Consider the following 21,963-nt stretch of genomic DNA (forward strand, 5'->3'; position numbering starts at 1 on the left):
AGCATGTGCCACATCAAGGTTAATTTATTGGAATCTCAAGATAATAACATGTAAAGTATGAAAATATGGAAAAAGCATTATATTTAAATATTTTATATCAACAAAGGTATTTTGCATGTTTTGTAGGCTGTGTAGCAATGGTATCCCTAGCAATGCAATTTAGAGTCTTGCAGCATTACCTGAGCCCACTAATGCAGACAGGCAGAGTACAACTTGTAAAGCTATTCCTAATAGGAGAAATAGGCTATTCCTCACATAATAAAGGTATTCCTGAACTCACAGCTCATCACTCACTTGTTTGGCTAACAGCTGGATATTCTTCAGGATGGGCCTGTATCCTTACACCTCTTGGATTACATATGTCCTACAGAAAATGTTGTTTGGCTTATTGCACGTTGCTCAGCTCAGCCCATAGTTAGCCTGCAGTCACGCGTACGAAGGCTCTGGTGTAGCAGCTCTGTGGCAGCTGCCGCTGAGCGCTGGGAGAAGCAGGCAGCACATGCTGGTGTCCGAGCAGCCTGTGCTTATGGTTCGTGCTCCTGCCCCTTCCTCGGGATGTGTCCTTGTAATTGCCCATTACGAGGGGTGAGGGCAAGGGGTCCGCTGGGATTAGCGTGCTCCGGACCAGAAACCGTCAGGAGAAGACGGCGTGAAATGAAGAGGCTGTTCGAGATGCTGAGGGAGGAGAGGGAGCCTGCGAGCCACGGTGGGGCCTGCGGCACTGAGGGCCGGAGCAGCAGCAGCAGGGGCTGAAGCCGCTGATGCCCGGGGCCCGGCGGCGGGCGCTGCCGCTCTGCGCTTCCCGGCTGTGCCCGCTAGGTGCCGCCCTCCGCCGCGGGGAGCCCGCCTGCCGGGGCCTGCCGCGCCGCGCCCCAGCCCGCCGGGGGGCGCTGCTGCCTTGTCGCCGCCGGTCCGCGGCGGGGCCGGAGCGGCTGCCCGGGGCCGCCATTTCCTCGGCGTGCGCTGCGGAGCGGTTCCGGCGGTCGGTGCTGGCAGGAGAAGGACGCGGTAGCGGAGCGGTGAGTTGTGAGGCGGCAGCGGCCGTGGCCGTCGGTACCGCGGGGCGGCGGGCGGGATGCGCTTCCCGGCTGCCCGCTCTGGCGGCTCTCGCTGCTCCGGGCAGCTCGGCTGGGCTCCCCGCGCCGGGCAGGGGGCTCGGTCCCTCCGCGCTGCCCGGGGCCCTCAGGCAGCCGGTGCCGGGGTCCCCGGGGGCTGTCGGGGGCGCCGCTGCCTCAGGCCTGTCCCGGGCGGCGCTCGGCGGCCGGAGGGGGCGTTGCCATGGGAACGGGCCGGGCTGAGCCCCGGGCTGGGGTGCGGTGCGGGCCGGGCCGGGCCGGGCTGAGCCCCGGGCGGGGGTGCGGTGCGGGCCGGGCCGAGCCCCGGGCTGGGGTGCGGGCCGGGCCGGGCCGGGCCGGGCTGAGCCCCGGGCGGGGGTGCGGTGCGGGCCGGGCCGGGCTGAGTCCCGGGCGGGGGTGCGGTGCGGGCCGGGCCGGGCCGGGCTGAGCCCCGGGCGGGGGTGCGGTGCGGGCCGGGCCGGGCCGGGCTGAGCCCCGGGCGGGGGTGCGGTGCGGTGCGGGCCGGGCCGGGCTGAGTCCCGGGCGGGGGTGCGGTGCGGGCCGGGCCCAGCTGCCCACGGCGAGATCCGCAACCCCCCGCGCTCATGATTGAACATCGAGTGTTGCATTCGCTTTGCGTAAATAAAAGAAAAAAATGCTATGCTAGTATGCACTTTTTGTGCTCGTCTCCGGTTCTTTTGGCATGTTTGAATATTGTTTCCCCTTGCTGATTCTTTTCTTTTTTTTTTTTTTTAATAGACTTATCCCATTCTAGAATGTCTTTTCTGCTTCTTGTTATTAAAAATGTAGTTTTGTTCAGGTTTTCTATTATAAGAATTAAGTAGTTATTAAGAATTCTGCAGGAAGGAGTTCACTCAGATCCTATTTTATCAGCTGTGATCAGACCTCAGGCCGTTCTGCACCGTGCCCGGGTGTCTATGCCGATCTAGGTCTCCTCACCAGTTAGTGTGTTTCTGTCTGTGTGCTACTCTCTCTGATGCTCCTCTCTTCCTGATAGAGGCCCTACAAATGGGTGTGAGAACTATTTTCAACCTTGGTAATTTCTGTCCTTTTAAATTCCTATTAATCTGTATCTGCTAAAAGGTATAAATGTGTTCTTGAAACTGCTTTTAGATATTTTTGCAGAACTGCTTTTATTATCCTTTCATTGCTACAATCTGACTTTGCAATTTTAGGACTTCATGTAGGTAAGTGGGGAGATTTTGTTTCCTAAATGAACAATTAGAAACGACAAGGTCTTAGGATAGACTGATATGGAAGGAAAAGTGACTAACCAGGCGAAGCACTTTTTCGTCAAATACTTTTTAAAATCTAATACCTTAACAAAGAGCAGTATGATATGCATTAACTTAATCTACTCTTTGTTTATTGTGAGATAAATCACTGCATGACAGAGAAGGCAACAATGAAATACTGTCTCTAAGAAAGCAAGTTTTCATATGATTTGTTGATTAAGCTTTTATTTGCATATTTTTCATTTTCCTAGGTGCTTCGTCTTGCTACCTACTTGATTGCCTTGCAGTTCTCTTTGTGGCCTTTTAAAGAACACCCAACTACCTCTTTTAAAAGAAAACTTGGCACCTACAGCATTGGCCAAGAAGGGCAAAGGAACAAGTTAATCATTGTTCTGTACCTCCTGTGACCTTGCCCTTCGTAACCAGCAGCACAAGTGAAAGAATTCTGATGAGAGTTGTTGTTTGGCTGTGGGTTTTTTTGACTGCGCCCACTGATATAAGGCAGACTTGCATTTGTTATCAGAACGGTGAGAAAATGTGTGTTCCTCTCTCAGTTTTTGAAGTGTGAAGATGAATTTCATTTCAGGGCTCTGTGTGTCTGCGATGGTGTTGTTACTACACCTGTTGCTGGCCTCCCGGGGTGGGTGAGACAGCTGCAGGGAGCTGGAGACTTGTATAAAACCTAAATTATAATCAGATGCAGAATTTCCTAGGAGAGAGAAGGCTAGATTGTTGGATCTTATTCTGTCTGCTGTTACAGTCTTTCTCCTTTTTGCCACCCTCTAGTTTTAATTCCAGGATTTTGTTTTGTTCTCTTTGGATCTTCTGGAGTCTCCAATTAATGTCCTGTGCTAGTTTCAGTCAAACATCTGAATTTCAGACTTTCCTTGACCCCAGACTCTTTCAACTTCAGAACAGATTTTAGTTTGGCCAAAGGATAGAATTTTTTTTTTATTTTAATCATAGTTTTGGAGTTGTACCTTTGTAACTATGCTGAAGGTTATGCGAAGAGGAAAATTTTTAACCTTTGTTTTTTCTGCCAACAGGAATGCAAATATTGAAATTTGTTCTGAAGATTGGCGGAAAACAGAGATGAAACCACTATCTGCTTTGATTAATCTATTACTAAACTCAGTCTGATTGTATACTAATTTCTTGGGGGAAAAACTATTGTAAGTACCTTTTGCATTTGTTTGTTTGTTTGTTTCAGGAGTTAACAGTGTACAGTCCTTTGCTGATTTTTCTTTTTCATAGCATGTGGTGTTTCAGAGTTCTAATCCAAAATAGTCTGAACAAGGCAATTGAAAGTCAGACTCCAGCAATAACACAAATGTCACAAAAAAGTAGCTGTGTGTGAAATTTTCAAGTATGTTAAGACTGAAGGCATGCTGCAAACTGGAATTGAATGTCACCCCTATCACAGAAAATATAAGTGAAGCTGCACTTACCTTGCGGTTCATTGTCCTTCCCCTTCTGTGTTTCAGAGAGTTTCTTATTAAATAGAAAAGCAAGCAGAGTGTTTTCAATAGGTGCAACTTTCATACTTAACTTTTGGTACTTTAATTAGAATTAGTCCCCAACTCATCCCAATTTCCTGAGAAATATGAGGATAGTTTAAGAGAGATTCCAGGTTTACAAGATTGAGTTGTATGTGTGGAGAAAACAAAAACACAAAAAACCCCACATATGCAAACTCGCCTCATTCTCTAATGGCAAAACATTCATTCTAGTGATACCAGAAAGTATCAGGATGCTGCATCAGGCTGCAGTTCTGTGAATGCGAACAATGAGCCCAGTGGCCCTGGTGTGCTCGGGAGCAGTGGCTGGGTGGAAGGGAACACCCTCCCCAGTGGGCACGGCAGAGGTGATGGGCTCTCTGTACTTGTGTTTTACAAGTTCTTTCTTTAGAATCCAAAAGATTAAGCAGTTTTGCTGTAATGTTATGTTGCTGTAGTTACACTTCCATACCATTCTGTCTCCTTGATGAAAGATACCCTCTTTTTCCATCTTTTTCTTCCATTATAAGTTTAAATAATTTGTTAAAGGTGGTAACACCGAAAGCTGAAGCACAGCTCAAACTCAGGAAAGGAGATGCATCCCAGGGCACTGCAGATTTTGCTAGGCTTTGTGTATTATTTGCTGTTCTATCTAATGTACTCCCATTGACTGGGTGAATTTTTGTTTCTTGATCGAAAGAGCAGTAACTCAACTTTTAGGGGTTATGTTTCTATAGTGATACACTTTATGATCACAGACTTAAAGTTTTAGTTAACTCATCTACTCAATTGTGGACAAAAGCAGCATGTCATTTCCAGTTTTAGGAGGGTAGGAGCTGCATATCTTGCATAGCACCCAAAACTTATTGGTAGACTTTCTTGGATGGAAATATGCTTCAAATTGTACTAAATACAACTTCCAAGCTATTAGAGGAAAAAGTTCTGGAAGTTTACTCTCAATTGCTTGAGGAAGAACTTGAAGCTAAATTAAATTCTTGTTAATAATACAACAGTTAATGTTCTGAAGTTGAAACATAAAAATTGCATAAAACATAGATTTTTATATCCCTTGAATTGTACACCAAAAATCTAGGCATATAATCTAAAAATTAAGAATCTTTTGGAAAATAGATTTTTTCCCCTCTATATGGAATGAAGATATCATTAGGGGATATGGAAAAACTAACAGGCTGATATTCTAAAGTGCTGGGGAGAAAAAAGCCGGAAATATAAAAATTATCTTTCACTCTGGTTTGCCTGAAAGGTTATGTACAGAATGTCAATAAGCTTAAATGGTGTAATTCAAGTGACCTTGTAAGTAAAAATTGATAGCTGAATCATACACAGACTTCTATATGATTTGCAGGAGTACAGTGCCTTTCATGACAAATATTTCATTATATTCCTGCTTATGCTGTGAATAAAACGTTCATCTTATTGGAACTGCCAGAGGACTTTGAGACCATCAGAATTGCTCCTTCCTTTTTTATAGTTCTGTTTTGGTAGGGAGTTATTTGAGGTCTCGTGCCCTTGGTGTTGGCTCTCCTGCTCTCTACCTTTGGTTTTCTTTCAGTCTCTTTCTCAGTACACGTCAGGTTTGGGGTTTGGTAGGGGTTTTTCTGTGTTGCTTTTGGGGTTGTTTGTTGTGGTCGGTTGGTTGGGTTGGGTGGGGGAAGGGTTGTTTGTTTTGTTTTCATTCCTCCCCACAACTTATTTTTAGGTACTGTCATGTGTAGGCAATTAATTTCAGTGGCAGCAGCTGTCAGAACTAAACCTTTGCTTTATATAGGTTTTCCTGTGTCCAAATTATAAATGCCAACATCTCTTTCACACTTTGCTTCGTACTAAACACTTAGCAAGGTGTGGTAGAGCTAAAATAGCTTTGTCCAGACGTTTAGTCCTTCCTGTTCATTGGTCACTTTGAATAACACTTATTTATACATTCATTAATGGCTCTAATGGATTATGTCTGTTTGACTTTTGACATCTCTGTAAGACCAGCTACTTAGGCTACAGCGTGTCACTTTTTTCTATAGCATCTGGTTTTTACTTCTTCCTTCACATACATGCAGCTAAAGTTCTTCTGAAGACATTTATCTTGCAAGTTCACAAAACCAATTTATTTTCTTTCTCTGCCCTCAGCAGATGCACATTTGTCCCACTCTTACCTACTGAGAGCACTGCCATGAGTTCTGTTTATTGCTCTATTCTGTAACCATGTGGCTTCTTCATGAAAACAGTTCTCAAAATGATGTGTTTCTATTAGCCTGGCCATATTTATTTTTAAGGTGGAGAGTGTGTAAAAGTCTTCGTGACTGGAGTTGAGAATTAGGAGGCTCTAGTAGCTTACTATAACCTTGAGCAGCTGACTGACTTCTTATGATGATAAACCCTGATGGGAGGCTAAGTAGGACCTGTTTGAAAAGCAGACAAATGAAGCTGAGCTGATGGATTTAGGTAAGCCTTGGCACTGAATCAAAAGGCATTGTGCAGATACATACGCTCTTTATAAAATAAGAATAAAACAACCCAAACCTCTTAGCAGAATTGTTTTTAAATGGCCGTTGATACCTGGATGGATGCATGCTAGAATTTGTAAACGCTGTTTAAATAAATCTTATGTTTCTTGTGTTTTTAATCTTTACACTTGCAGCTCGCAGCATGCCGCTTGCTTGATCTAATTGCAGCTGAGCAGGCACAGAGTGAAATTCAGCAAAGTGACATGTGCATAATCTGTGTGTCAGCTGGTACAGTATGTTCTGTTTGATACTTAGTTGGTGCGCTGCTCTCACATTTCAAACGCAGTCAACAATAAACACTAACATCCCTCTCATAGCATGGCAAGCAGCAGCCGCCCCATGTTTCTGTACCCTTGGTCAGGAACATGAGGCTGTGCAAGGCGCTTTCTGACTTGGCGGTCACTGCCAGGCTTGTCATGTGGAAGGATTAAAAATAACTCCTTATAATGCCAATCTGTTTTAGGATTAAGGATGGAAATAATCATGTCTAATAAAATTTACTTGGAATAGAAAAACAGGTTCAGTACTTTTCCTTTGAAGCATTTCAGATCTAGGTAATTCAATGATGATGTATTTTTGCATCAAATCATACTTGTTAATATTTTAAGATCTGAATTGAATATGTTTGGCTTGAAAAAACAGTACAATTTTGCATTTTGTATACATTAACGTTTTTGCTATAAATTCTTTATTTTTTCTTCTGAAACTTACTCAATAGACTATATAAATTGGTGTTTTAACTTGAAAGTGGGAGGTGTCTTGTGACAAATACCTTCAGATGTTTAAAAGCAGGATTAAATGTGGCTCAGCTTCTAGAAGTCTTTCAGGCTAAAATAGTCTTCATTTACTCACTGCATGTATAACAAAATATTTAATGCTTCAGTAATAGTTAAAAAATATCCTGGGTATTACAAGTCAAGATAAATTTTAACATTTCTGGACCTTCTACTTTTAATTCATATGTAGTTAATTAAATCTATGCAGAAAGGCTTAATTAACTTCCATATACATAAAGCATATTCTCTGAACTCGGGTTTGGTGCTGGCATGTATTATAAAGGCTTGTGCACCTGTCTTATTTGGTTACTTTTTATTAATATATGTTTCTTTGCCATAATCCATTCAAAAACATATCTTCAGTTATTTTTCTTCTGCAGTGAATGTTTGAGAGCTGTTACAGTGCAGGTTATTGTTTCCAGTCATTATTCCAACTAACTGGAGTGAGGCAGCTGTTAAAATACCTGTGTAGAAATACTATTCCAAAACTAGTTCTAATTTCACACTTTGAACAGTTGCTTTTGACAGTCGTTTGAAATAGAAATAATTGATATTGCATTTAAAGTAGTACTGATGTTGTATTTAAAGCAGTATTTACACAGGCAAAGTGTTTGCCTCAATGCTTAATAAGTTTATTAATGTCTTTTTCTCTTAAATAAAATTATACTGAAATGTAAACCAGCTGTGTTTAGAGGGGCTGTCATAAATGGTGTGGTTGATGTAATTGGAAACAGTTACTTCATATTAAAGAACTGATGTGTGGTGATCAGACCTCACTACTTTTCTTTTGGTATGTGCTTTTCACACTCTTTTGATTGTGAGGATTGAAATCATTGCTAACCTCCAACAGAGCAAGTATTGTGATTATGGCCATGTTGAGGGCATATTTTTTTTTTTCATTGTGGTAACAGAAGCAGTGTTGGAGTGTTCGTAGCACTGTGATTCCCATTGCAGTTGAGGGTAGTACAGGTACTGAATTTGGGGTAGTTCTGTTGATTAAAAGTAATCAATAACACTGAAAAAGAACATCTCAGTTAACCAAATATAATCTCCATCCTGATTTCTAATATTTCAGTTTAGTCTTTGATCCTCTTCCTTCCTTTGTGTCTTTGCTCGAGTGTTTCCTTCTCAGTTCGCTGGTGTCATTAAAACACACAAACATCTTTCCAGGAACCACCAAAAGGATCAGCAGAGTAAATGGAGTAAAACCAGCACAAAGTGATTTCAGTAACAGTTTAAAACTCATGCTGTTATTTCTGTTAGGAAAGTCTGTCATATGTGAGGTGTAGCCACCTACGTGATATTGAGTTCTGCAGCCCGTATTTTTAAAGGTGAGAAGTTATTTTGGGAGCAGAGGAGAAATGCACAATTAAACATTATATGTTTATCGGCACTCTGAAAATGAAGCCTGCTTTAAAAGAAGTGGGATCTTTGGAATGAAATTATGTGAAAAGTGGATATGTAGCAATTGCAATAAATAAAAGTTTTTGGAATTTTCAGCTTATTTACTAAAAAAAGTACCAGAAAAGTACGGAAGACCCAAGCTTGCTCATGCAGCATTAAGTGTGATTTGAGGATCATCCCTGTCAGAGGGCACTGGAGCATCTGGGCCTTACTTAAATTATAGTATTTGTTCATATTGCTTTGGTAAAATATCTTCTTTAGCTTATGAAAAATGACTTGCTGTAAGCAGTGCATTCATGTTATAATGAAGTGTCATATATGCACCTGGTATATATTAGTCAATCTTTCATTCTTTATGCGTAAGATAGTGCTGCATCAGACTTTTCTTTTTAAAATGGCGGACTTTAAGATGAGTTCTGATAATGGAGCAGTTAAGTGGTGCTTAAAACAGAACCTCTAGATAGCTTACAAGAAGTGGGGCATAATTAATTCTGTCTCTTACCAGGTTTTTTTTAACTTCATGTGTCATAGTCATCATTGTAGGATGTGGTCACCGCATATGGCACGAGGAACACAAAAAGCACAAACCAAGGGTGATGTTTGTTGGCAGTAAATCCTGGAGATGTGTCAGACTTGACCCTTGGTCTGTCTGTACCCCGAGTTTCACTAAGGACAGGGAGGGGGAGTCACGGAGGGTGCCTGAGCAGATCATCTCTGACTTGCCACAGTTACTTTGTATGCAACAGATCAAAAGGGGATGTAGCAGCTCTGTTCTGTTTTTAAAGCAAATGTAATTTTAAAAAATGTTAATATGTAAACATGTAATAGGATGAGTTATTTTTCCACTGTTTCTGAACTCCTTCTATGTAAGTAAAATATTCATACATTAAAAGTATATGCATTTGTTCTGGTTTTCCAACATGTGTTTTGAAAAGGACTCTAAAAGATTCGAGGTAGGTTTTGTTTGTCTTCTTGTAGAAAGTCTTCTAGGTGTGCGGATCAGAAAATGAGCTTGCAGCTAATGATATTTGAGTAATACAAATTGTTTTATGAATGCAGTGTGGTAATGATGATAGACCCACAAGGTGGCTTGAGATCTCTGCAGAAAGACTCTTAAAGGATTTAAAATAACATCTTAAAAGGAAATAAACATGCGCTTTTAAACTTTTGTTATGAAAACTGTTTTCAATACACACATATATTAAAAATATGTATTGTGACAGCTTTCTTATTACTACGTGCAATTACTGATTGATTTTTTTCCCCCTTCAAAGTCAAAACAAGAATATAGGTCAGATTTGTAGGTCAGTCAATGTAATTTATTCAGAAGCTATTTTTTTAATTTGCTAAGCTAAACCAGAAGACAGTATAATTTCTAGTGTCATTACATTAGTCATGAGCTGCCTTAGAGAAGGAATTGAAGCCGGTGCTCAGAAGTGGTCTTGTATCCGTGATTACGTGGGGCGAGCGAGCTGAGTCTCTAACGTCATGTTTTCTCAGCCTTGGTGTAGGTTAATTATCTATGTGTTCTGGGCAAAGGATGCAGCTGTCCTGCAATGTGCACTCATTTTAATTTTCCCCTCCCACTTCTGAAGTTCAAAAAAAAGGTTTTGTCCTTCCCCTTCGAGCTAAATCTGGTGTTATATAAGGAATTATTGTAGTTGTAACATCTGCATGGATCTTACAGAAAGTATAATCAATATTAATGCAGCTATTGAGGAAGCTAAATTTTTGCTTGATGGCCTACTTTATGAAGGTGAGGACTGGAAATAGATATATTTCAGGATTCGCATAGAAAATGGAGGAGGACACTTGTTCAAATAAATACATATTCTGTTCTTCCTTACATGCATTTCTTCTTGCTAATTACTGAATTATATTGCTTTGTGCCGAGAAGCCCCTTTGGGCAGTCTTATAATAGTTTAATTTACCAGTTAATAAAGGAATAAGTTTGAGATGTGTATCAGCAGTAGCCTGTGCTTTACCCAAGACTTTCTAAGTCAATATCACTGCACTTGTCAGGGCAAGAGATGAATTTAATGTGCTCTGACTTCACCCATCTTGGGGTGAAGGCGATGCCGGTGTCAGTTTGTGGCTCTTGCGCAGGACCGAGTTTTTCTTTTATCCTGGTGAAAGAAGGGGCTTGTCCGAGGGCTGTGGCGTGGGAGGGCTCGGGCAGGGCAGCGGTCGGTGCTCGCCCTGGGAAGGTGTAGGCAGGGCTTGGGACGTGGCCGGGTGAGCCGCGCTGGTGGCAGAGGCACGGGGGCCTGCGGTAGAGCGGGAGCGGGGAGCAGCGCGGTGGGCACGAGCGCCAGGGCAGAGCGCAGCTCTTCGGTGAGATACCCCAGTGAAACATCTGAGAGTTTATTTCACGAGATATTCTGCTAAAGTGAAAACTGGCGTGTGTCTTTACAGTGGAAGTCCGAAGGCTTGTTTATTTTTGATGGTTTCTCCAACTGATGCTCATCAGTAACGGGCTTGCTGGTCATAGCCCTATTATGGGGAAAAATAAAGATAGTTGTTTTTCAGAACTGGGCTGTAAATTCTCTGTCTTAGATCAGTGTTTTAAATCCAGTAACTTCATATTTCATGTTTGGAAGCCTTTTGGCAGCGTTTTGCCCAGAGCTTTTGTTAAACATTTTGTTGATTTCATTCTTGCAGTGTTTGTTTGTTGAGAAGTGCTTTTAAAGCTGTAAATGTATAAACCTATGTGTTTTCCAGGTAAATTGTTATTGGCCTTTGAAACTTCATGACCTTCCTGCCTTTCTTTATGGATGGTTTTTTTGCTTTAATTTTGTTCTCAATGTCCTGGTGTTTGCGTGGTGGGGGGGCAGGCAGGGGCGAGATGGAAGAGGAAGAGCCATTATTTTCAGACATAAAGGATGGCTAGTTTAATTTAGCCAGTTTCCAGGCTTGCATGTGGGTTTGAATTCTTCTGTCTGTGAAGACATTTATTCTTTGTTTAGGAAGTCCAAAAGGAGACCCCTACATATGAAGAGATGACGTGTAATGGCCCGGATAAGTCAGAAGCTTGTGCCAGTTCAGACGCTGACTCTGAGCAGGAATGGGCGCAGGAGCGCTACCGACTGGGGACTTTTGCGGAATTTCCACGTGGCTGCCCGGTTTCGGCATCGGCGCTGGCACGAGCTGGCTTTGTTTATGCTGGAGAAGGCGACAAAGTGAAGTGCTTCAGTTGCCATACAACCGCTGAGGGATGGGCGCATGGGGATTCCGCGGTCGAGAGGCACAGGAAGCTTTCCCCAAATTGCAAATTTATTACCGAATCTACTTTTCTGGAAAATAACATACATCCTCTCGCCCAGAACTGCCAGCACAGAACTGAAAATGGTTCCAGTAATTCGGGCCTCCCACATGCGCTGGATGACTCATCTGATGTGGAGGCAGATTACCTTCTGAGGACTAGGCAGGTTGTGGATATGTCAGATACCCTCTATCCTAAAAACCCTGTCATGTGCAGTGAAGAAACCAGATTAAAGTCTTTTCACAGCTGGCCCCTCAATGGGCAGTTGACTCCAAAGGAACTGGCTAGTGCTGGATTCTATTATACAGGTGTTGGTGATCAAGTGGCCTGTTTTTGTTGTGGTGGAAAATTGAAACAGTGGGAACCCAGTGACAGAGCTTGGTCAGAACACAAGAGGCATTTTCCCAAATGCTTTTTTGTCCTGGGCCGGGATGTTGGAAATCTTCCATGTGAAGAAGGGAGGAGTGGTCTGAACAGCGGAGAGCATCCAAGGAATCCATCTATGGCAAATTATGGAAGACGTTTACAAACGTTTTTAACTTGGGTATATCCTGTTGACAAGGAGCAGCTTGCTGAAGCTGGGTTCTATAGCATAGGTAAGTCAGACCTTAAAATGACTAATATATTTTACAGATAAATTTTATATGAATAACAGTTTAGTTAAGAAAAATAGGCATTTTTTTATTCTAATATGGAATGATTTGCCAGGATTTCTTGATAGTGTAAACTACTTTTCAGAGTTCTTGTGTAAGCTGGTCTACGTTATATCAAGTACTTTTAATAGCAAAGTATAAAGTGGGTCAAGTTCATTTTTAGCAGTAAAACAGCAAAGCACGTTTTCCTTGCCTGCTAAAGCCCTCATAATACATCTTTCATAATGACAATTATTGAAATTAGTGTTTTTTAAATGAAGTGCTGTCCCAGCTTAGACCTAGGGTCTAAGGAGTGGGTTGCAGCCCATACTGGAGCCCACAAACAAGACAGCCCAGGTTGTGTGCCATTTTATTTAGATAGCATGTGTTTGCACTGTCATAGCACTCAGACAGCTGAACAGCAAATACTACCTGCTGTAAAAGCTTTATGATGACAGTGACTGCAGTGGAAGAGCTTTTACTCTTAGACGTGTAGAGTTTGATTTGGATAAGACTCCCGACATCTTTGCGCATTGGTTTCCCAAGTCGATTGACTTGCACGGTGCTGTTAAAGCTCTTGGAAATTCCTTCACTGAGAGATGTGGTACAAGTGCAAAGTGTTGCTCTTCCTCGGTCACAAAGAAAATGGGATTATCCAGGATAACTTCTTGCTCTCATCTTAATTAGTTTCTCTCCTAGTACCTCTTGGAAGAACCGATTCCATTTGTTTTACTTGTGGCCATAAATAAAACCTTCGATATGTTGTTATACGGGTGATACATGAGTGGGCAACCTAGGGAAAAGAAACTTCTTTAACAAGCAATATTTGTAGCCAGTAGCACTGTTTTTATTGATTTCTTCTTGGAGTCCTACAAGTCCCCAGTTTCCCACAGCCGCGGGAGACCTGTGCTGTGGAGCTGCACTAAATGGGCACCAGCATATCGGACCCAGTGGCTGTTCAAGCGATTTCTGTGAAAACTCTTTCCCGTAGAAAAACCTATCCATAGCTCCTCTCGTTTCAATGAACACAATATCTAAGCAGTTTCTGGCACATCTTCGATGACAGTAGGCGTAGTGCTGGAACAGAACGCCCAGCTGTGCTGCTGCACAGAGCCCGTTGATCTGGATGCTGAAATGGAGCACTGAAAGGCACGGGAACACGGGGGCTTTGTGGCACACTGCTTCACGCTTTGTTTACCAGTGGATTGAGCTGTTCAAGAATAGATGATTCTTAGCTTTTGCTTTTTATCTGTATAATTACACCTTGAGTAAAATTCAGGATATTTCATGTGACTCATATCTTGTGTTTTTTTTAAGCTTATGGCTCTCCTAAACATTTGTTTCCAACCATATGTATTATGTCCTCTTTGAAAACGGAGTTCATTTTTATTGATTACCAATTGTAACTAAAATTTTTCTTAACGCTTCAGTTGAAAACTTATTGTTATGCCTACTAGAAGTATGTAACTTGATTTTCGTGTGCTTCCTCAGGTAATGGTGATCATGTTGTGTGTTTCCACTGTGGTGGAGGATTGCAAGAATGGAAGGAAAATGAAGACCCATGGGATCAACATGCCAAGTGGTATCCTGGGTAAGGTATTTTTTTACTGGTTTATTATTGTATGTCTAAGGGTTTTTTTTTTTTTTACAGTATGTTACATTTTAATGACAGAGCATACTAATAAAGGTTTCAAAAGGTTAACTATGGCTGAAGATAGTTTAGATTTATGAAAATAACTTCATTTTTTTTCTTTAGTTGCCCTCTTCCATTTCTTCCTTCTTCATTTTTGCCATGTAGGCACCACAGGAATATTAGTTATCTTCCATGGTTTGTTTTTCCTTTTCAATAAGTAATAAAGATTTTAAGGAATTTTTGCATGGGATCCTTATTTCTGTTGTTCCATCTGTTCTGCCTTCTGTAGTCCTGCTATTGTTATAACATTAAAGCATATGTTGATGATTATACATATCAGAGGCCTCAAAAGAGGAGATGAACCTAATATCTTGTGGGAGAGGCAGGAGGGAGGTCTGCAGGGGGTGGGGGAAAGAGCGGAATCCCAGGAGGCCGAGGGCACACCGAACTCATGGCAGGTGATCAGTCCCAAGGGTGGGCCTGAAATTGTACCTTCTTACTAACTTTATTTTCAAGTCAGTGTTGTTTGCATGCCAGCGTGTTTGTAGGAATTATTAAAGGGATGAGGAGACTTCTGTGTCTGGACTTAACTGCTGTCTTGGATAGCAGACCTGTGAAGTTCTGTGAATATGTATCCAATATTGTTCTTTTTTCTTCCTCCTCCAAGCGCTACATTCTAATTGTTATTTTAATGGCCTCATACATGTCAAAGTTTGTAACTTCTGTCAGGATACAAAATGACTGAACTTCTGCCACAACAAACCTGTTTGTGCAAACAAACGTGAAGAGTCAGTGGTGGTATTGAATTCAAAACATACTCGTGCCTAACTTTAAAGGGTTGAGGATTCCAGACCCAGAAGCAGTTTTTAGAAAGACTGCTGATTTTGTCTCAAATCCGTCTTGAGGAAAGGAGGGAAAGTATATGACTCACTTTTTCTTACAGGTGAATAAAAGCTGTTCAAGTACAAAGATTTAGTTACTTGTAGAACATTGATAAAATCAATGTGATAAAATTATGCGTTAGCTGCCAAATTTGACTTGTGTGGTGGAAAGCCTGCTGGCAGTTAGTATTTGTGCATTAGCTGATCCTTGTGTCAGCAGTGGTACAGGCAGCTTTTAATTGTTAGCCTCTGCCACTAGAGGTGCCATTCCAAGTTTTTGGCTTGGTGTGGTGAGTGGTTAAGATGCATATTCTTGCTACGTTTCACTCCTCCTTATGTGAGTTTGATATTTGGTTTAGGTTGCTTAAAGGATGTCAGATCTGACGATTTTCTCTCAGGTCATTAACTGTGGTATGTGGAGCGTGTTTGCACGTGGGCTCCCTGGGCAGCGTACAGTCTGTCCCCATGGGCTGCTGAGGGCGAAGCAGCTGCTGAAGAGACAGCTATTGCATTCTGCAGCTCTGCTGGTAGGGAGAGCTCAGCCCAGTGGCTGCGACTGCTTGGAAAATAAAACAAGCATGCAGGGCACCTGGCTGGCCAGTGGCTGCTTTTCTGGGACTGCAAAAGGCTAAAGGAACCAGCATTTTAACATGATGTTTGTTTTTCACTGGAGTCTTTACTTTTATAAATCTGTGGCATCAGCTGTCATGGCAAATGACTTTGGCTTTCCGTTTCACCAAAAATGCCATAAAAAGGGAGTGGAGCATCTCCCTTATGAAGAAAGGCTGAGGGAGCTGGGGCTCTTGAGCCTGGAGAAGAGGAGACTGAGGGGTGGCCTCATTAATGTTTACAGATATATAAAGGATGAGTGTCAGGAGGATGGAGCCAGGCTCTTCTCGGTGACAGCCAGTGATAGGACAAGGGGCAATGGGTGCAAACTGGAACACAGGAGGTTCCACTTAAATTTGAGAAGAAACTTGTTCCCGGTGAGGGTGGCAGAGCCTGGCCCAGGCTGCCCAGGGAGGTTGTGGAGTCTCCTTCTGTGCAGACATTCCAACCCGCCTGGACACCTTCCTGTGTAACCTCATCTGGGTGTTCCTGCTCCATGGGGGGATTGACCTGGATGAGCTTTCCAGGGCCCTTCCAACCCCTGACAGACACTCTGTGCCAATGTGACAGATAAGTACTGCTGAAGTGATTATGGTGTCTTTAGAAATGTTTAAATGATGTTACTGACATTGACTAAACATTGAGAAGTTTCAAAACAAGCTTTCTATGTGATGTCAGCAATGTAGCAAAGCTTTCAAAAGTTACGGAATCAATATTTGTTTCCTTCTTATGCAGCTTTATTATAACTAAATATTTTCATTTATAGGTGCAGATTTGTGATAAAAGAAAAGGGGCTAGAATTTATAAATAATGTTCACTTAAGAGATGGACGTGGGGATTCAACAGTAAGTACCTTGCTTATTAATCAGACATAATTTTGTTAAAATAGAAAACAATCTTAATATAATTTTCGTATGAAGTTACTCTTCTGATTATCTGCACATCGTTAGTCCTCCTGCTGCTTCTTTCATTGGCAGAAAGTGAACAACATTGAAGTATGTTGTGGTTCTGTCGTGTAGGGTTTATAGTTATCGCAGTTCTCCTTGGCTGAGCTCCGGATTTCGGGTGTAGGGAACCTTGTGTATGTTGTCTGCTTGGTATTGAACAAGTGCTGTTGTTTTATAGCCTGGGAACCTAAGGTTTATGATCAATAATCCCCTTATTCAAGTGTAGTAGATAATTTTTCTTGTTGGTAGAGTGTTGTTAAACACATATATAGTCACTAAAAAGTAAACCCAATGTTATTTTAGAATTCTTCAATAGACTAAGAATTGTGTACATATAATTATAGCAAAGATGGGTTAAAATGAAAATTTAAAACAATATGAAAGACATACCAAACTGCTCCCTTTGCAGTTGTTCCGAGCGGATTTAATAGTTTCAGTCAATAAAATAACTGAGATCAAATGGTTGTTTTCTGTCTTGTAACTGTACAAGTTTCCTTTTATCTTCTGCAAAACGGTGATTTTGTCTCTTTGTATTTCACTTTTAGACAGAAGCTGCTGAAGGGACAATACTTCCTAAAGGTATCTGTTCAGGAGAAAAAACCAAACCCAAACAAACACACCACACCGCACGCCTCCCCAGCTTGGAATTTCTGTATTTGAATGTATAGTAAAGGAAATTATTAATTTTAACAATAGCTTTAGTACATTTTAAAATAAAACATGACAGGCAAATTGTTGGGTGATACTCTTGCATTGCTTCATTGCTTCTCGTCAACTGTGGAATGAATTTTATTTCTCTTAGGGAGAATCTAATCATGGTTGGATAAATATTGTAAAGATTGTAAACCATGGAAGAAGTACATATAGGATGCAGTCTTGTCTTTATAGTTCTTAAATGTGCATCAAGCATCAGTAGTGCTGTGGGATGAATGTTACAGAATACTGAAATGAAACAATCACTGGTGCTTTTAAGGAGGCAGGAGGAACTGGTCTGTCCAATAGCGAGGAACAGGATGCTGAGCAAGCTGAACAGCTCATTATATGTCCAGTGTTGTGCATTCCTGCACTGTTTTTCACAAATACCAAGCAATAGAAAGCCAAGACAGTTAGAAGGGTAGAAGGAATGCAGTCAAGCAGCTTCATTCTAGGGAATGATACTTCTTGCTAGTAAGAGTGGTTACACAAAACCTATTTTAGAAATCTTATTTATGAGAGTGAAAGGTTAAAATGTTTGCTCTTTGAACAATCTTGTTAGAAACCAGTAGTGTTATAAATAACTGGAAGTTTTTACAACTAGCAAAATTCTCAAATTAGAAATATAGTTCCTTTGCCTAGATATTTGCAAAGGTGTCTTAGAGTACTATAGTGAATACTGTCCAACAATCAGATGCATCCTTGTTGAAGTGTTTTATTGTTTTTGACTTTTTTTTTTGTTTTAGATTATCTCTTACAGAATCCTTTGGTACAAAGTGCCATAGACATGGGTTTCAGTTTGTCTGAGATTAGGAGCACCATGGAAAAGAAATTGCAGATGTCTGGAGAAAGTCACACATCTGTTGGGGAGCTGGTAGCAGACTTAAGTGCTCAGAAAGAAAATACAAGGGAAGAACAACCAAATGAAATCCCAGTTGAGGAAAATGAGCTTGTTCAATTACGAAACCTCTGTGTGTACTTTCATTTCAGCTCTTTAGTCTATGGAATATATCTTATTGTTATCTGTAAAATAAGTAGTATTTGTACCTCAAAAGTGTATAATATTGAAATAATAGTCTAGTGTGCTTCTGGCAAAGGTTATACATGCTACTTAAAGTCAAAATTGTTGTGACAATGACTTTTAAAATTAAAAGCAGGGTTCACAATAGATGTCAGGACTGGTGGCAAAATGACATGGACACAGCAATGTGCTGTCAAATATTCAGTATAATCAAAATGAAAAATCTTAGGAGGGGATTTTTTATTTTTCAGTATAAAATTTTGCATGGGACAGAAGCACTTTCCTTCTTGGCCAATAAGAGCAAGTGTACTTGTAGATGGTGTTTGTTTCCAGCTGTTCCAGCTGTGCTGGGACACGCACGTTCTGCTCGGAGCCATTGTGCGCTCTGCAGACAGACCAAACCCAACATTGCTTACTCGGGACACTTTAAGACAAGCACACGGGTGAATTCACAGGGAGGGAAAAGGCCATCTGGTTGGCGTGATAGGCAGAAAACGTACCAGCCCACTCTTCCTAACGAGATTTTAAATTGATGTTATGGGGGAAAAGAACTTGTGATGAAGACAGCTGTGATTTTTGTGGCTGGCTGTGCAGAGCGTGCCCGAGTGGCAGGACAAGGTGTTGGAAGTTTGCATTTTCAAATGGGGCAACTGGAATAACAAAGAGCTTGTGTACAATGCAAAATTGATTCTTTCTGTATCACGACTGAGAAAGCTTTTGAAGCACGGGCATTTTGAAAACAGGCAGGGAAGGAAATCACATCCTTTTAATTGGGGAAAAAAACCTCCAAATTATTTAACCAGTATCAATGAGCCTTTCTTGCACCTTCCGCGCAGGTTTTGGGAGTTGTCAGTGGGAAGTCCATGAAAAGAACAGTTCCTGATTGAGATATGCATATCCTAAATTCTATAGGTATTTTGAGCTCTTGCGAATACAGAGAGCTGAATTCCCTTCTGGTGTTTTCCTGGGAGCTGTAATGAGATGGGGAAGGAGGAAGAAGATTCCATGCTGTAGCTTGGTTTCCTACCTCCTGTAGTTTTTTTTTTGCCTTTTAAAGGTGTGATCTTTAAATCATATGAAGAGAACCTTGTCTTTATGTGTAAAGAAAAAAAGTTCAATGATATTACGTATGTTAACTTGCATTGTGTGTTTATTTTCCTTAGATCTCAGTACTGAAGAGAAGTTAAGACGCTTGCAGGAAGAAAAGCTTTGTAAAATCTGTATGGCTAAGAACATATCAGTTGTCCTCATTCCCTGTGGTCACCTAGTTGCCTGTAAGGAATGTGCTGAAGCAGTTAATGAATGTCCTCTGTGTCGTACAAATATTATGAGAAGGCAGGAGATTTTTATGTATTAGTGAAACATACAGCACTGTGGATGCAAACATTTCCTGCTTTATTGCTTTAAATATAAGTTATGTAATGTCAAAAACTAAGTTAATTCCAGGACGTAATCATATGGCAGTATTTAGATTTTTCTGCTATCAATCTCTAAATACATTTTAACATGTTAAATTATTTTTCTTAAGTGATTCTTTTTTGTATGTAAAAGCCAATACTGAAAGGCAAATATTTATATTCTGTAACTTCAATTTCTAGACCTGATGTGGGAAAGCCTGGGTAATGCAAAGCTTTATTTATGTGATCATTCCTTTGCTTCGCTTTGCTAGGACCCTGTATGACTGACGTTTATGCAAATACAGCTGTATAAAGAGTCAGCCCTATATAAAATTTGTAAATAAGTGAATTTTAAAAATATTTTATACAGGTATATTATATCTGAGATTTTATCTTCTCAGAAACGTTGTGTAAGATTGAAAATGTTTGCTTCTGCAGCTTTGGTTGTGACAATTCAGAGAGTGCAGGGCAAGCCGCTGCTGGAAGATTTCACCTTCCGCGTGTCGCTGCTGTGATGAAGTTTGTCTGGTTTGATGTAGGATTCCTGTCTCCCCCTTTTTTCCGTTTAGATGTATAAATTGGCTTCAGTAGATTGGTTTTAGCTGTCTGGTTTTGGCAGCAATGCCTCTGTATATAAAATGTATATTCTCTTGAAAGAGAATAGAAACGAAGGAGATTTGAAGTCCCTTGTGCCCTTCATGAAGAAGCGGCCTCAATCTAAAATTCCCTCCCAGCACAAAAAGCTGTTCATTGGTTGACTTTTTGTTCTTCTGTGCTTATTTTGAATATTTAGCATTATCCCAAGTCACTTGTCTGCTGAAGCTTTGAGGTGCTTTTGTTTGACTAGTTTTTCATAAAAACATTGAACTCTGTCTCCATGAAAATGCTTCTTTAGCAATCTACCAGTAATGTTAGAAATAGTTCATTTTTGTTTGTGTCAGTTTGCAGCATTGAAATTGAAGAGTTGAGAACCATTCTAGTGAGAGTCACCTTAAAATAGTTCATGAAGTATTTACTACCAGACTGTTCCTCAATTCTCCAAAAGGTATCACAGCTATGTGCTCAAGTACAGCTGCTTGACAGTCGCTCTTCCTTATTTTGTGGAGCTACTCGTGTGTTCTGTGTATATATTTGTATCTTTAAGTCTTACACACTAATATATTTAGAATATACAGAATATAGTTTTTCACACAATCGAAGTTTAATGTCTACTTTTTATATTTTTTTTAAATATGTGCTGTGATTATATGCTGGTGTAATGTTATGAATAGTTAAAATAAAGTGCAACCCAGTTGTTCCTGATCAGCATATTTGTTTCTCACGTGCAAAAACCAAAAAGATCTTGACAGAAGGCTGCGTTCTATTGCTTTGTTGGTTTTGTAACCTGACTGTTACTAATTTAACCTGAGTGTTATTAAGGATAACAAATATATTTTAATTGGAGAGGAAATAACATCTATTGTTTTTATAACTAATGATATTTAATTTATACAATTAAAACAGGATAACTTTATTTTTTAAATAATAAATTAGGATTTGATACTTAGGAATACATGTTGACCAGAAATCCATGAATAATTCAGCACAGAAAGGTTTTATTTTGCCTTTTTTTGCCTTTGAAGAGTTTAGCGTTTCATGTAAGTCATCACAAGTAATACCCTCTAAACCAAACCAGGGAGCAAACGCCTTGTCCAAACGATCTGCAAGCAAATAGCAAAATGCTTCATGTTAAAGCTTGTTAACTTTTAAAAGGTGTACTGTGTCCCTTATTGGAATGTTTTGATAAATGTTATAAAAGTCATAACTAAAATTTGAATTGCTGTTATAGCTACTTAGGAACATTAGAGGGCCTAAAGGGAAGTTCTAGCCAGGTGGGGATTGGGCTCTTCTCCCAGGCAGTCAGCAATAGGACAAGGGGCCATGGGCTTCAACTCTGCCAGGGGAAATTTAGGCTGGATATTAGAAAGAAATTCTTTACAGAGAGAGTGGTCAGGCATTGGAATGGCTGCCCAGGGAGGTGCTGGACTCACCGGCCCTGGAGGTTTTTAAACTGAGATTGGACATGGCAGTTAGTGCCATGATCTAGTCAATGGACTGGAGTTGGACCAAGGCTTGGACTGGATGATCTCTGAGGTCTTTTCCAACCCAGTCCCATTCTGTGATTAAAATCCTGGTAGAGAGATGACAAAATTATGGCTCTGTAGGTTTAACCAGGGTTCTATTCAGAGCACATGTGAAAAAATAATTAGCATAGTAATCAAATTCTGACAGCTTGAATTAGGAAGAAGTTTTTCCGATTACTTTGATTTTCAGTATATTAAAGGCTTGGATCAACAAAATCTCAAGGAAAATGGGAGGGGAAGTATTAAATGTATTGTGAGT

General features: G+C 40.9%; 1 protein-coding gene across 4 annotated transcripts; it reads left to right on the plus strand.

The window, feature by feature from the left end:
• The first annotated feature begins 860 nt into the window (after positions 1-860).
• XIAP (X-linked inhibitor of apoptosis) lies at positions 861-20,883 on the plus strand. Of its 4 annotated transcripts, XM_082061888.1 has the most exons (9): positions 911-1,019; positions 2,563-2,838; positions 3,358-3,483; positions 11,473-12,364; positions 13,892-13,991; positions 16,290-16,368; positions 17,016-17,049; positions 17,910-18,134; positions 19,348-20,883. In XM_082061888.1, exons 4-9 carry the CDS (start codon positions 11,506-11,508, stop codon positions 19,539-19,541), a joined length of 1,491 nt encoding a protein of 496 aa, XP_081918014.1. In that variant the 5' UTR covers positions 911-1,019; positions 2,563-2,838; positions 3,358-3,483; positions 11,473-11,505; the 3' UTR covers positions 19,542-20,883. The 4 variants fall into 4 exon arrangements, with proteins under 4 accessions (XP_081918011.1, XP_081918013.1, XP_081918012.1 ...); XM_082061887.1 differs by lacking the exon at positions 2,563-2,838 and having other exon boundaries at positions 892-1,019; XM_082061885.1 differs by lacking the exons at positions 2,563-2,838; positions 3,358-3,483 and having other exon boundaries at positions 861-1,019.
• The last annotated feature ends 1,080 nt before the right edge of the window (positions 20,884-21,963 follow it).

The sequence above is a fragment of the Streptopelia decaocto genome (genome assembly GCF_964273445.1).
Source record: "Streptopelia decaocto genome assembly, chromosome: 10".
Classification (NCBI taxonomy): Eukaryota; Metazoa; Chordata; class Aves; order Columbiformes; family Columbidae; genus Streptopelia; species Streptopelia decaocto.

Coding starts and splice junctions, on each gene's coding strand:
- XIAP (XM_082061885.1), top strand. CDS start 11,506: ATGACGTGTAATGGCCCGGATAAGTCAGAAGCTTGTGCCAGTTCAGAC. Junction 12,365..13,891: donor AGCTGGGTTCTATAGCATAG/GTAAGTCAGACC, acceptor GTGCTTCCTCAG/GTAATGGTGATCATGTTGTG. Junction 17,050..17,909: donor AGGGACAATACTTCCTAAAG/GTATCTGTTCAG, acceptor TTTTTGTTTTAG/ATTATCTCTTACAGAATCCT.